Below are 15,732 nucleotides of genomic sequence, written 5' to 3'. Positions count from 1 at the left end.
CCTGTTGGCCGAACACCTTGGCACGTCACAGGCGCAAGGTTTTTACTATGGGAGAGCAATTACATATGGGTCGTCAGAGCTCAGAAATCACAAGCTGGGCAACTTTAAAGGAACACGAGGACAGGTTTTGTAGAACTGTACTGTTCGCCCTTCTCCATATTCAGTAACAATGAATTTATTTTATTTTTTTAACAAATGCACGACTTATTGGTATTTAGTTTTGTTTTTCACATTTGTCTTATTCACTTTTCCCTTCCTCTGCAAATGTCACTGGCACAAATCTACCCCTGAACAGAGTTAATGGTCTCAGCTAATGGTTTTAAGACTGCCATGTGTAATTCCCTGTGAGCCACGTCTCATAAAACTGGCCCCAACAGGTCATCAAATCAGTATATCAGCTCAAAAACCTATAAATAAAGCTACACGCTCAAACTGGACCACAAACTTAACATATGCTGATACATTTATTGCCAACAGTATTATCTACTTCACTGAACTAAAAACTACAGTAAGCATTTTTTTTTTACTTTGTTTATTTACCTTTGCCATGAAAATGGGTTTGCATAGTTTATTGATAATAAAAAATGCAACTAATGTGTTATGTGGCATTTTCTAGACATTACATTATTACAAAAATGCTTTAACTTCATTGTATACTTTTTGTGTGTGATTTTCTTTTTGTCTGTGCCTAGTTTTTCACGTGTTTACTTTCTTTATTTAGCAAATATCTAGTTTTGATTACTAAACAAAATTATGAAAATGAATAAAAATATTTATTTGTATTGCCCTTTATGCACATTGTTTCAAAGTTGCTTTACAGAAATTTGTGTTGATGTTTAGAATATTTTAACATATTCATTACCTGTAGTCACATTTAGCAGCTTAGAGCTAAGTGCAACTAGACTGTTCTGGCTATATATTTATGATCTTTCAAAGTTGTGTTCACATATTATTTGGCAACCCTGTTACCATATACGTTTGTGTGGTACATTTAAATTCTCTAATAAACACCTTTACTTTCATGACCTCAAGCACAAAACATTTAAAGTCAAATACTGTACATAAAACATAAAACGTTCAACCCTGTTACCTTTGTTTAACCCTCACAACATCACATTTAAATTCTCATCCTAAAAGTACCTTTTTACTTTCATGACCTCACGCACAAATCAAAGCCAAATATGTAACCCTATGACTGTCAACCCTGTTACCGTACTTTAACCTTCAAAACGTCACATTTAAATTCTCATTCTAAAAAAGCACCTTTTACTTTCACGACCTCACGCACAAAACAAAGTCAGATATGTAAAACCTACTGTATGACTCTCGACCCTGTTACCTTACTTTAACCATCAAAATGTCACATTTAAATTCCAATTCTAACAGTACCTTTTACTTTCATGACATCACGCACAAAGCAAAGTCAAATATGTAACCCTATGACTGTCACCCCTGTTACCTTACTTTAACATCAAAACGTCACATTAAATTCTCATTCTAAAAGCTCCTTTTACTTTCATGACCTCTCGCACAAAACAAAGTCAAATTCATAAAACCTAAAACTGTCAACCCTGTTACCTTACTTCAACCCTCAAAGCATCACATTTAAATTCTCATTCTAAAAGCACCTTTTAGTTTCAAGACCTCAAGCACCAAACTTGTAAAGTCAAATAGATAATACATAAACCTGTCAACCCTGTTAACTTCCTAAATATATACCTCAAGTATTTAAATTGATTAATTTAGCTTGATATGGCAAAATTCCATGTTTGTATTTGATAGAATTTAGTATATCACACAAAATGTACTTTAAAAATCACCTCACAAACTTTAAAAAGCACTCGCTTGCCCAGCAGAAGTTAGATCATCAAGGCCTACAGAGAAATATGGAGTAATGATGGATGCGGGTCTGTGGTTTTCTGTCACAGTAACGGCTGGAAATATGAGGCACGTGTGAAGCCACCTCTGGACTTGCGGTGGCTGGAGCAGGTGGCAGAAGGCAGGGGGTGAATGAACATCTGCCCCGACCGAGACTTTGCTAATTAAACATGCCGTTATGAGAATGACTAAGTGGTTAGGCAGACAAATTGGCAGACAGAAGACCACAAATGTGTCTTTTCTATATAAAAGTTCCTATATATAGTAAGATATCTTACAATGGAGGCATATTTGTATGTAAAACAGTTTGGAAGAAGTGAAGAAAGTGTCGATTATGTGGAAATGTGTGTGTTCAAAATGTTTTTATGCATCAACATGTACGATCAGGTTTATGACACGACTTGGTCGGAGGAACTAGCGTAAACATTTTTGAGGGTGTATCACCTCAGGGCATCAGTGTGGCACTTCATGCATAGCTGTATTTAGATGTTTTTTCAGTTTCATTTGTGAAGTTCCTTCTCAGTTAGAATTCTGTTTTACCAGGTACAAGTTACAAAAAGGCGGCTCGCTGAGATTGTGGATGTACAGTGTTCAGTTGTCTGTGTATCTCTGAGACATTTCCAGCCGGCAGGTCGAGCTAACCCTGTTCAAAGAAAGAGCTGAGCCTTCGTCTATGTCCTTAACCACTCAGAAATTCACAGACAAGACCTCACTTACACAAAAACTCACACCGTCAGTCTCGACACACTCCCACTTCCCTAGACGAGCGCATATCTGATGACATTCAAGGTAACCGTGAAACTCGGAACATTGTGCAAACATGCCGTTACTGAAAGAAGTACATTGTGAGCGGCGAACAACTGGGTAATCATGAGTAAGAATTACACCATTTATACTTCATGTTCACAGACTTCAGAAACTGATATTGTAGACACGTGTCTTTTAGTTTTTAACAGTTTATTTGGTTAAATATTGAATTTAGGAAACCAGTATGTTTTTGGATTCTACCATCTACATTGCTTATCTCCTTATCACAGTAAATTCCGTGATTGCATAATCCATTAAAGAGACAAGGAGGCATCCAGGTCATTTGAACAGCGCCACTGAAGGTCTGTCTAATCTAGGGCACTTCCTGTCTGGTGCAGAGTCCAGTACCATGTGTTTTTGAATAGGTCTTCTCTATGTGAAGTGGACAGATTTAAAGATTACTGCAAACCTTTATCAGAATAAGAGTTGTGAAAGGAGCTTCTTGCCTCCAGAATAGTTTCAAAATAAGAGGTGGGAAGTTGACCTTTCCCCTTATGTGCTTGGCAGGAAATAATAGCTTTTATGTCTAAAGTTGATCAGATGCTGAGGGAAGAACAGTACTCTTGTCTCTGCGTCGCTTTTTTAAAACAAGAAATGCGCTAGTATTCACTTTTGTCAGCATATAAAATCCACAAGGATCCTGGTATACAAAGTGATGATGTGTGTTTAAAATATTTTAAATGACTATTTTATATCTTTATTTATTGAACTTTTCTATACTATGCTAATTTATTATGCTGCATCTGTTATGCAAGTTTGTTTTTGTGTTTTTCTTTGGTTTTTATGTTGTAATAGAAAGGTGAGAACACGCTTTGTGTGCCATCAGAATAGCTCAAGTCGAAGTGCTGCTTCTTAATTACCATCGCCAGACTATGTTTGCAATTAACCGTGTGACAATTTGCCGAAAAAATTGCTTTTTATTTTCTCTTTTCAAGAGCATTGCACTACACTGGTAGAGCTTCAGTTGTTTTCCGCTGACTGCTCAGGCACATGTAATGTCCCACCTGCTCTTATCAGGTAACAAAGCACTGATTAGACCTTAATGAGTTTAACTGAAGTGTTGTGTGAAGATGCTGAGGATGTCACAGCTAATTATGATCCTCAGTGCTCTAGAGAGCAGCACAGGACTAAGACAACAACACCTACCTCCATCCTCATTCTTCTCTTAATATCTATGAATTTATATCTAGATATTATCTATTTTATTTTTATTTTGTCTCATCTTTTCCTCTCTTCTTCAGTCTTAAAAGTAAAGTTTCTTTATTATCAATATTATTAATAGTTCCACATAGAACTTTTACCAACCATGGAACCTTGTATTTCCACAAAAGGGTCTTTTACAGCTGAAAATAGTTCTTTAGATTATTAAGATGTTCTTCACACTAAGAAAAAAAAATGGTTATTTTAAGAACTGTTCACTGAAAGGTTCTTTGGGGAACCAAAACTGGTTCTTTTATGGCATCACTGTGTGAAAACCCCCTTTTGGAAGCTTTATTTTTGCGTGTTCTCTCACATTGTCTAATCTAATTTCTCTTCTCTTCTCCAACTTCAGCTCTTTTCTCTTCCTCTCTCTTCTTGTGTTGTGTCCTCTACTCTTTTCCTGTCTTTGTCTTGTGTTTGGCTCATCTCTTCTTTCTTTTCTTTTTTCTCATCCTATCTCAGTTTGTCTCCTCTCCTCTGTTCTTGTCTCTTATCTCGTCTTTTCTCATCTTCTCTCTGCTCCTTGTCTCGTGTCGTTTTCACTTCTCATCTCAGCTCAGTTTCTTTTCTCTTATCCGCTCATTTTGTATCAAATCCTCTTCTCTGTTGTTTGTCTTTCTCGTCTTCACCTCGTCTTCTTCTCGTCTTGTCTCCTCATTCTGTCCTTTCCTTTTGTCTCTTCTTATCTTATCTAGTCTCTTCTTATCTTATCTCCTCCTCTCCTGCCTAATCTTGTCATCTTCTCTCTTCTCTTCATCTCATTTTGTTTTCACTGCTCATCTTGTCTTAGTTTGTCTATTCTTTTATTGTCTCTCATCTTGCATTGTCTCCTCTCCTACATTCTTAGTTTTCGTCATCTACTTTACTGTTGTTCTGTGTTTTACTCTCATCTCATCACCTCTGTTCGTCTTCTCTTGTCATTTCTGTTATTATCTCAGTTTGCTTATTTTCCTTTCTCTTCTTTTGTCTTGTCTCATCACTCTTTTTGTCTCCTCTTTTCTCCACTTGTCCCAATTTGTCTCTTCCCTTCTGATCTTATATTGTCTTTTTCATCTCCTCTCCTCTTTTCTTTTTATATCATCTTAATTTGTTTTCTTCTTTTCTTTTTCTTTTCTTTTCATCTTGTCTCATCAATCTTTTCATGTCTCCTCTTTTCTCCTCTCCTCTCTACTTCTCATGTCTCAGTTTTGTCTGTTTTCTTTTCTCATCTGCTCATATCTTGTTTTTTTTCTCATCTCCTCTACTCTCCTCTTTTATTGTATCTTTATTTTTTCAGCTCATCTCATCATCTTATTTTCTCTAGTCTCGGCCTTTCTTCTTGTCTCATCTTGTATTCTTGTCTCCTTCACTCATATTGTCCTGTCCTCTCATATTGTCTCAGTCCTTTCCCTCTCTCTCTTCTCTCCTCTTCTGGTGTTTAGTAAGTTGATCCTTTCATATTTATTCACTGAACTCATATCAGAATGTAATAAATAATGGCAGGACATTCCATCACAGTTGTTTAGATTTGGTTCCAAATTTGAATATTGGCTAATGTCTTCTAAAAGCAGAAGAGAGACAGAATAAAGAGTAAGAGCCTGGGCTGTAAGAGCCAGTGCACCCCTGGGGGTGTTGGGTTGTTTCCCCTTGGAGCTGTCAGCATCTGAGGCAGTGATCGCTCAAAATCGGTGCCATCAGCCTGTCTGGCCAGGTGGCTCCGCAGGCTCCAGGATTCTCTGTGAGGATGTGTGTGTGTGCACTCATGCACATATGTTTGTCTGCCTGGCTTTTTTGTCACTCTGTGGGGGGTCTGAAGTCTGTCTGTCATGCAGAGCCCCATCCGTTGCACAGCGGTCTTTAACCTGGCTGCAGTTCACACTGCCCCCGTGAACAAAGGTCACGTGAGGTCATCCCAGTAGAGGACGGCAGTAAATTGTTGAAAGTCTGAAACAAAGCCCTGTTGGTCAGCGGAGACCCTGCTGGAGCAACAGAAGAGGATCACAGTGGGTAGCACATCTCAGTGCCTTATGGGTAGCCCTGCATTGATTCTGTTCCTTTAGAAGCATCACATTTCTAGAGATATTAAATATGTATTTGCAAAGTTCTGTTCCCCTATGTTGTTTGGAATGCTTTAATACTAACACTTTTGTTGCACACCCATGTTCATTGTCACCAGAGTTTGGTTAGTTTTCCAAACTTGGTTGTGGACCTACGAACCATAGTTTGCTACCGATATGAATGAAACTGCAAAGTCCTTCAGAAAAGTTATAGTATGTTTATGCCAAATGTGTGAAATGTGCTGTTTTGTGTTGACAGTCAGTCATTTTACCTTTTGTTCTATTTATTGCTGTTGTTACATTATGGAATTATTAGTAGATTACCTTGTCATACATGCCCCATGACCTACTGCTGGTAAAAAAAAATATTTTTTTCAAGGTTGCTGGCATGATTTTTCATCTCAGGTGACTGCACATCATTAAAACATTTAAAATACATCTTAATTTTCAATTTGTAAGATTATGTATTTCTATTTTCCTTTGATACACTGAAGAAAATGGTAACCAAAAAATGGTGACAGGTAATTAACCAAGTTTAAATTGAAGTCAAAAATATTATTTAATATAGCTAAATCAACCTAAATGCATTAAATAAAGAAAAAAAAAGAAAAAAAATTAAACCTTTATATGGGTTAAATCAGGTATCATTCACATCTGTTACTCTTCATCTAAAGCTAGCCTATAAAATGTAGAAAGGTAGAAATATACAGTATATTTAATGTTACAATTGTAGGTTACAACTTTTTGCATTGTACTCTGTTTCTCTGTAACACATTTCATTCTATTCAAATCAGTTTTGCAGACTTCCACTTTTTCATCTAGATTCTGAATGCAGATACTGCATGGACCTACTTATAAACAAGCTCCGAAGTTATTTGTAGACGTTTTAGTATTACAGTCTTTTTTATGGCATGAATTCTTATCAAATTCTCCATCATGGTCGGAATAAATAAACAGGAATGAATTCTGTAGAGATTTCGTGTGAGCCTCTGCCTTGTTTCTTTGGGTTGTTTTGAAGCTTTTTAACATCTATTGTGAGTGGTTATAGTGAATTATCCCATTGATTTAAGACAATAATGGGGCAATACCAATACATTTCAAGCTAGTTAATTCACCCATTTTCCCCTGTCTCTGATTATCCCTCTCTCAGCATCTTTGTGTTGGAGAGAGAGAATCTGCGTTTCATTCAGTCAAGTTTTTGTGGTATTAATATCACAAAAAGAATGTCATCAAGCCAAAAGATCCAGTATATTGTATTCCTCTGTCACCCTCTCATATAAAGCAAACAAACCCGAGGGGAAATGTATTGGTTGTCAAGACACTTTCTAATGTATTTATATAATGTTTTATTATTTAACTCCTATGCCATTTAGAGTCATATATAGACACTACAGTTTCCTCTGAAACAATTTTCTCTCTTTTTCTGGACATAAAAGAGGACTTGAAATTATTTATTGATTGTTGTCAGGAATTTGGAAATGCGGTAGATGCAGGACTGTTATTATTTAGTCTCTGACATTGTGTGGTGGTGAGATTGTTCAAGCGCACTGTTTAGCTACATCATATTAGTAGCCGTTATATGGAGTCAAGGGTTAATGAAGGGACCATGGGATTGAAAACACAAACAAGCTCAAGTTTTACTAGTAGTTTCCTTTCAATGCATGACTTTCTATTAGGGCTGCACGATATTGGGAAAAAATGACATTGCGATATTTTCTTTTTCTGCGATATATATTGCGATATTTTTTCTTACAAACAAAAATGGGGTGAGCATACTTACATTCTCATTTTAAATGATTTAAACATCGACACCATTGTGTCAATTGATTAATATGCGTGAGGGAGAGAGAGCAAGACAGCGCTCGTGTTGTTTGAAGACGGCTCGCTCTCTCTCTATCTCTCTCTCTCGCGCGCGCGCTCTATCTGTCTCTCTCGCACGCGCGCTCTCTCTCTGTCTCTCTCGCACACGCTCTCTCTCTCTGTCTCTCTCTCGCGCGCTCTCTCTTTCTCTTTCTCTCTCGCGCGCTCTCTGTCTCTCTCGTGCGCGCTCTCTCTCTCTGTCTCTCTCGCACACGCTCTCTCTCTCTGTCTCTCTCTCGCGCGCTCTCTCTTTCTCTTTCTCTCTCGCGCGCTCTCTGTCTCTCTCTCGCGCGCTCTCTCTTTCTCTTTCTCTCTCGCGCGCTCTCTGTCTCTCTCGTGCGCGCTCTCTCTCTCTGTCTCTCTCTCGCGCGCTCTCTCTTTCTCTTTCTCTCTCGAGCGCTCTCTCTTTCTCTTTCTCTCTCGCGCGCTCTCTGTCTCTCTCGTGCGCGCTCTCTCTCTCTGTCTTTCTCGCGCACGCTCTCTCTTTCTGCCTCTCTCGCGCTCTCTCTCTCTCTGCCCTGTTAAACTTGCATGTGTTTTTCAGTCCTGTCAATAATACACTTTCACTCTATGATGGTTAAGCTGTACGATTAATCTGCGAATCACATTCGTCAAGGGCCGGGGAGAAGCTGGCCCGTACAGTTAATGAATAACAGATCAACTAAGACAGCCTACATCGCACATCCTGCGATGTGACTATCGTGGATTCGTACATCGCGATTTCGATGCTTAAACGACACATCGTGCAGCCCTACTTTCTATAACTACAACTACAGCAGTTTTCATAATATGTTGTTTTCGCTGTATACTGTGCTCAAGATGCATGTTTCTCTGAATATCTTTTCTTCAGAAAATGTGCTTGTAATTGTATTGAGGTGCTTAAAAAATTATTGGGATCACATATTTGGAGCTCATGCATTAACCCTGGCCCTCAAACAAACCAGCTTGCGTGTTATGACAGCGGTCCAACAGAATCCTCTGTCATTTCCCATGCTCCCACTCAGAACAGCACTTGAGCTGCTGCAAAGAAATAGAGCACTTTAAAATTTACATATGACCTTTGAATATAGCGATAACTGTAGAATCCACATGCTGCATCGCTGCGTGAAAGGCCTCAGGCAAGACAACTCAGGTGTGAAAACAGACTGAATGGAGTCAGGGCCTTTTGATGGGTTCAGTGTTGTGGATTCTCTTGTGTGGAAATCTCCTCTCGTGAAGTTAGTTATCTTGTGAGTTGTGACCGGGAATGGAAGAAGCAGATGGATGTCTGAATTTTAAATTCAGAACTCTCCTCTTCATCATTCACATCTGTTACTCGTCATCTAAAGCTAGCCTATAAAAAGTGCATCGGGTATAAGTGTAGTTTTGTGCAGTGGTGCCTCCGTGCTGATAGGTGTCAGTATGAAGTCCATGACCACAGTCGTGTGGTTTCTTAATGATCTACAATAAAATAGAGATAGTTTTGGTGATAACTAAGTGAATATTTGATTACTACATTTACAAAAATCTGATGAGGGTATCTCAGTAGACAAGATGTCACATGATCATTGGATTTGGACGTATATATGCAACTCTCGGAGGCAGTTTCAGGAGGTTTAGCAGGGTGTCATGGTCCAGTTATACCCTGTTGGTCAATGGTGTAACTATACTATTGTACTGCCAAAACAGTATTTCTGCATCGACGGCCTTTTGAAAGTCACTGTATTATGACAAAACAACAACTACCAACTTGACTTTTAATACCCATGACACTGAGCATGCTTTGTGAGTTTGTCTTCCTGTAATTTGATTCACTTGGCTCAAACTTTAGAACATCTTTGGTTGTTTTTTTAACTTTTATTTTTATCTTTACTGCATTTCCACAGAAGTCTGTCTATCAGAGGGTACATGATGTACTACTTGTGCCATTAATGAGTCAGCAAACGCATCTGTCAGGGAATGTAATCTTAATAATAACTGACCCGCAGACTTTAGATGATATTTCAGAGCTGCATTCAAATGCCAGTGAATGCGATTGTGTATATTTTCAAGAGTTTTGCGTGATTGGCTCTTCTCTGTCTGCTGAGAACGGAAAAAGATTCATCTCATCTTGTAACTATGCATGATATAATATAGAATCATCTTTATGCTTGGATTATGTCATTTCATTTCATTAACAATATATTTATTTATTTGCAGTGTATCAATTATGGGCTAAACGGTTTCTATAGTAGGAACTGTATATCTCATTGGGAGACAGGAGTGGGTTTGTGTGAGAAAGCATTAGAGCGCCACCTAATGGTCTGACAGGAAGATCACAGGCACACTATGTTGTTGTCATGTTCATAGTTAATGTGATTCTGTTGTTGCTCTGATAGAACACCTGTGTGACCGACTTAATTCTCTTTTGACGACTTTTGTATTATTTGTTAACCATTGTTCAGTAGTTTTGGGTAATTGACATCTCTGGCAATTCTACAGTTTCGCAGCTGACTTTGATCTTATTTAAATATGCTAATATAATGCCTGTGACCGTTTGTTTTCCATAGGAGGGGAAGAAGAAATTTGACAAGGAGGCGGAAAAGTACTACTCCTCACTGGAAAAACATCTGAACCTGTCGACCAGAAAAAAAGAATCCGCTCTCCAAGAGGTGAATCGTTCAACAGATAAGGCTAGATTTGTATTTTCTGAAGGAAATACCAGTGCTTACATGGCATCAAAACAATTCCAGTGAAGTCAGGTTTAGGTTTTAGTCTTAGTTCTGAGGCAGTGCACTAGATGCAATCAAGTTTAAATGGTTAAATATATGCAAGAAAGACAACCATTCAATATTCTGTTTCATTTTTCTTGATAACCGAAACCATTAGCACATGCGTTGATGTACATATCTTACAATAATATTCTATTTGTTTAATGGCAGCATTGGTGGTAATGTAATTATTTAAAAATGTATGCTTCATGTCATTCAAAAACTGCATGACTTGTTTCTTTTGTTAAACATAAAAGGATAATTTAAATAATGTATATTCTGCTCTTTCTGTGCAATTATAATGTCTGGGAACCAATTAATAATGACACATGAGACATGTGAACTACTTTTATAGTACTTAGTGTTCTTTTTGCAACTTGAAAGCTTGAATTTTCCTTTTGCGTTTTATAGAAGAAAGAAAGACATGGGTCTGGAACAACTTGGGGATGAGTAAATAATGACAGCATTTCCATTTTTGGATGACTAATCCTTTTAAAAAACAAGCGTTTAAAAGCTCCACTTCCTGCTTTTTTCTTTCGTGCTGTTCAGTCGCGCTTGTTTAGCTTGTTGTTACACAGATTCCCACAAAGCCGAGCCAGAAATTCTCACATGTATCCATTAACCAAAGCCCAAACACGTCCAATTGAGCAAACAAGCCTGGCAGCCATAACTTTCCGTCCATCTCGAGGGTAACAGTGCTCTTTGTTCGTTCGCAGGCTGACGCTCAGATTGATAAGGAAAGGCAGCTCTTTTATGACGCCTCTCTAGCATACGTCTTCAAAATCCAGGAGGTTCAAGAGAAGAAGAAATTTGAATTTGTTGAGCCGGTAAGATCTTTGTGATACATTAAATTCCCTCTTATATTTAGACACAAATACACACTCTAACACACAACCACAAAACGTATAGACAAATGTGTATCCTGCAAAATAAATCCGATGCCCATCATGCAGTGTGCTGCAATAAGAATCAAGCCATCTGGTCAGTTAATGGTTTTGTAGCTTACAGGAAGTAATGGACAGTTTATGACCACTGGAGTCATAATCTCACTGACTTATCATGCCAAATTACAAACCTCAGCTCTCATTTCCTGTCCCACAATACCCCTGAGCTGCTATTAAAGGTACAGTTCTCCCAAATAATTCACCATCATATGGTTCCAAACCTGTATGACTTTCTTCATCTGTTGAAGACAAGGTATTTTGAAGGATGTTGCTAACCAAACAGTTTTGGTTGCCATTGAATTCCACGGAATAGCAAAAAAAAAAAAAACAACAACAGTGAGACCTATTTGGGTGAACCTAACTCGACTTGGTCAGTAAAAAATATCAATTGAAATTCAATCCAAACGGAAATGAAAATCTGAAATTATTGCTGAAACTGAAGCCAAATTGTTCCTTCCTCTTAAAGAAAAAAAAATAACTGAAAGTTATTTTTAGCTCTTTTCATGTTTAGCATCTAAATCTCCGCTCAGCAGACAGATCGCGTGAAATACACAACAGCTGGACCTCACATATTACATCAGTGCACAGAATTTGCATGACTCGTTTCTGCATTAAGCATATTTATATGCAAAAGTGTGAGCAGTAAAGTGAGCCAGAGAATGTGAGGTATAGATTTAGAGGAGCATCCAGTGTTTATCACCTGGCGTTGGAAAAAACAATGCTGTTAATCTCCCAGAAGCACCGCAGTATGGTCTGCTCTCGAGTTTCGGGGTGTGACATCAGCATCTTTGAAGTCTTCTGCTATCTAAGTCACTATCAGAAAGTCAAATCTTTGCACAGGCCTCGAGTATAAAAGAGCTGGGGTAACTGTAATGATTAATAGATGGAACATTAGTCATAGCTCACCGTACACTGAAGAAAATGACTTTGAAACCATTTTCACTCAGAAATTGCTTTTAAATGTCACAAATAATTTCAAAAAATATCAAGTAACACATTGATTTAAGCGTGGAATTTTGAAATAGAAGGACTGGTGTTTTCTTGTAAAACATGAGCCGGAAACAATTTTTACATACAGATTAGAAAATGTATTCTTTACAATGTGGCTACATCAGGTCTGTGCAACAACAAATTTATTTTTTTTTCAGTTATTCAGTTATTAATTTAGTATATTAAGTAAATGTCTTTTTAATAATTTGAGATTGTAGGGTTTTTATTTCTTTCTCAAAAATCAGATGGTATGATTTCTACCCTTCCCTAAGACTGACACCTAGTGGTGTGGATATACTGTAGAAACATTTTCAATTACCTACTATACTGTATTCATTTATATTTGTCAGCAAAAATATCCAATAATAGAAAGATTTACAAAGATAAAGCAAGTAGTATTTGGCTTGTCGTGTGATCTCAGCATGGCTTGCCCCCATGAGGCGACCCGCTCCATATAAAATTAAACATGGGGGTTTTATTGGGCAAGTGAGTGTACATTTTCACACATTTCACAAAATTAAGATGGATCAGATGGATATGTTGTGCAACAAGCATATGATGGAAACTTCTTTACATCTTGCTGTATTTCTATCTTCCTGGGGTTGCAGCTCTTGGCCTTCCTACAGGGTCTGTTCACATTCTACCATGAGGGTTATGAGCTGGCCCACGAATTTGAGCCCTACAAACAACAGCTACAGTTCAACCTGCAGAATGTAAGTACAGATCTCTTGTGAGTCATCCAGCTTCTCTTTCACTTTTTCAATTACTGTAGCCTCCTTTTGATCGAAAAAAAGTGTTTTTACTTTTGAAAATATGTATAAAGCCACATGAAGTAATGCCTGGCACATATAAAAAAGTTTTGCATCCACTTTGCCCTCTGTTTGCATGCCCTGTTTGTCTTTGATCGATATTGGACTTTAATAAACCACTTCCTGCTGCTTGTCAGCATCTCTGTGTCTGGGTTCTGTGACCTTTAACCTCTGACTGTCACTGTAAACTCAAAGCTGATGTGGTGACACAAAATGTCATCTTGTTCTAAAGCACAAAAGACCTGTACGGCAGCACTCTGTCAGCACTGCGGCATAAATGCGCTGAAATAATGCTGCCGCGAAAGCGTGAGACATTAGCTTTAGCAGTATTTCACTACCGCAGGACAAGCACCTTTTCTATTGTAGGAGTGGCATTGATAATTCACAGTGAAGGATTTGCCTGAGATGTAAGTACTGCAGAGGACAAAAGAAGGATATGAAGCCATTTCTTTGAATTTCTTTTCAACAAACTGTGGAAGACAATTTGAATGCACTTGGTATATACATAAATATATGAATATAAACTGTATATACAGTATGATAATTCATGGCTAGGTGTACCTTAAGTCAAGGCTGAAGCATATCCAGCTGGTTGTTAAAAAAAAAAAAAAACCTGGAATGGCTGATCAGGACAGATCTTTTATCACCCGGAGGGGTTTATTTTGCGATAACAACCAGCTGTATATATATATTATCCAGCTTATTATGTAGCTACTTGCAGCATAAGTAAATAATTGGAAACGAAATATTGATTTGAGTTGAAATATTTTATTAGCTCATTTGTTAAGCTTCCACAAAGAAAACAGTTCCAGAGCCAAAACAAACTACTTATTTCATGACTTTTCACCAAATAAATAATTACCTAGACATGAAATATTGATTTTGAGTTGAAAATGGTTTAAAATCCATTACAGTGCACAAAACAATCATTCTGGCAACTAGGAGAGCAGTATAACAGTACTATTATTGCTCACTTAATTTTCAATACAAATGCTAAATGGCACAAAACAATTGCCCTGTTTGTATCTGAATAGAACGAGAGATTATGAGTCTGTGTTGTTATGTGAGATAAAAGCAGTGTCAGCTTCAGATACCAGAAGTTGTCTGTTATACAGCATGCTATTGACGTCAGTCGTTATCAGGAAACATTAGATCCTTTAATATTGTGACTGACCAATCAGAATCAAGTATTGTCAAGTGTCATCTGTGATTTTATCTTTTTGTCCAATTTTCAAATCAATTTTTGCTTTTTGATTCATTTCATAGCCGTTTGGGTCACGGCTTCTAACTCTGCAATGAGATTTCACTTTCAAACCAACACAAGCAATAGCAATCTGTCCGAGGAAAATGCTTTTCGGTCTTTCTGCTATTTTAAAAGCATTGTCCTCTGTTAGATGGCAGCTGCATTACTCGAATGTGATTTCAGGTCATTCTTCCAAAATGGTGTAATTTATGGCAAATGAAAAAGATGATTTCTTTTCCCATAACTACCTAAAACTATTGAATTTTGATGAGAATTTGTTTTGAAGAGAGCATGCTTCAAGTTTTACAAATAAACAAAGATGATGTTCATTTGAAGACACTAAGAAACAAGTCCTAAAGTTGATTGTGTGTGCGTGTACACACACAAAATAATTTTTCCGTACCAATGATTATGCTTAAAAATACTTAATTTTGGAAGAAATAAAAAAGAAGTATCATAGAAAAATTTCACTAAAATAGCATTCAGTTTTATCCAAAACAGATGAACATGAATCTGGCATTGTTTTATTATGCTGGTTTTTGTACATAAAAGTGGTAGTATGGAATTGAAATGTGTGATGAGTGGCGCTAACATTTTAATGCTCTATCACTTTTAGAAGTAATGCCTACACTAACCTAACCCGATTGAGTTAGCAAGCAAAAAAAACTGAAGCAACCACATGATTTTAACTTGCTACTAATTGCGGTGTTTTATCAGTGTATTATGAATCATGCACTATGGTAAAATCACTATCTTTTGCAACAAAGCTCCTCTTTCCTATGCATGTCGGTACGCTGTAAATGTCTATTACTATATACTTGTGTCTGGTTTTAAATGTAATTAAATATAATTGGCTATTCTAAAATGGCAGTTGCTTGTTTGTGTACATGTGTTTTTGTTTGTTGGATGAAGACAAGAAACAACTTTCTGAGCACCAAGCAAGAAGTAGAGAAGCTGATGAACAGAGTTCGATCTGCAGATCAAGACCAGAAGCCCCCAGGCCAGTGGACAATGGAAGGCTACCTCTATGTCCAGGAGAAACGTGAGTGTTACAAGCTTTCAGACACTAAGAATGAACAAACAGAATCTTCCTTAAGTGACCTCACTTTGGTCTTATCCTGTGTTTTTCCTGTTCCTTCATGGTGCAGAGGAAATGCCAGGATGAAATTGCTCTCCACATGTAAACAGTTAGATTACATTAGAATTAGATTATAGAATTTCAGATAAGACGGTGAA

General features: G+C 37.5%; 1 protein-coding gene across 1 annotated transcript in view; it reads left to right on the top strand.

Moving 5' to 3' along the window:
• LOC113118616 (rho GTPase-activating protein 42-like) overlaps window positions 1-15,732 on the top strand; it is a 110,328-nt gene that overhangs the window by 68,605 nt on the left and 25,991 nt on the right. Inside the window, exons 5-8 of the mRNA XM_026287921.1 lie at window positions 10,310-10,411; window positions 11,227-11,337; window positions 13,053-13,157; window positions 15,409-15,538. Of these exons, the coding sequence (XP_026143706.1) occupies window positions 10,310-10,411; window positions 11,227-11,337; window positions 13,053-13,157; window positions 15,409-15,538 (448 nt within the window). The remainder of the gene's footprint in view (window positions 1-10,309; window positions 10,412-11,226; window positions 11,338-13,052; window positions 13,158-15,408; window positions 15,539-15,732) is intronic.

Source organism: Carassius auratus, chromosome 18 (genome assembly GCF_003368295.1).
Source record: "Carassius auratus strain Wakin chromosome 18, ASM336829v1, whole genome shotgun sequence".
Classification (NCBI taxonomy): Eukaryota; Metazoa; Chordata; class Actinopteri; order Cypriniformes; family Cyprinidae; genus Carassius; species Carassius auratus.
Note: the sequence above shows the minus strand (reverse complement) of the source record. Positions and strands in the feature narration are given on the sequence as shown.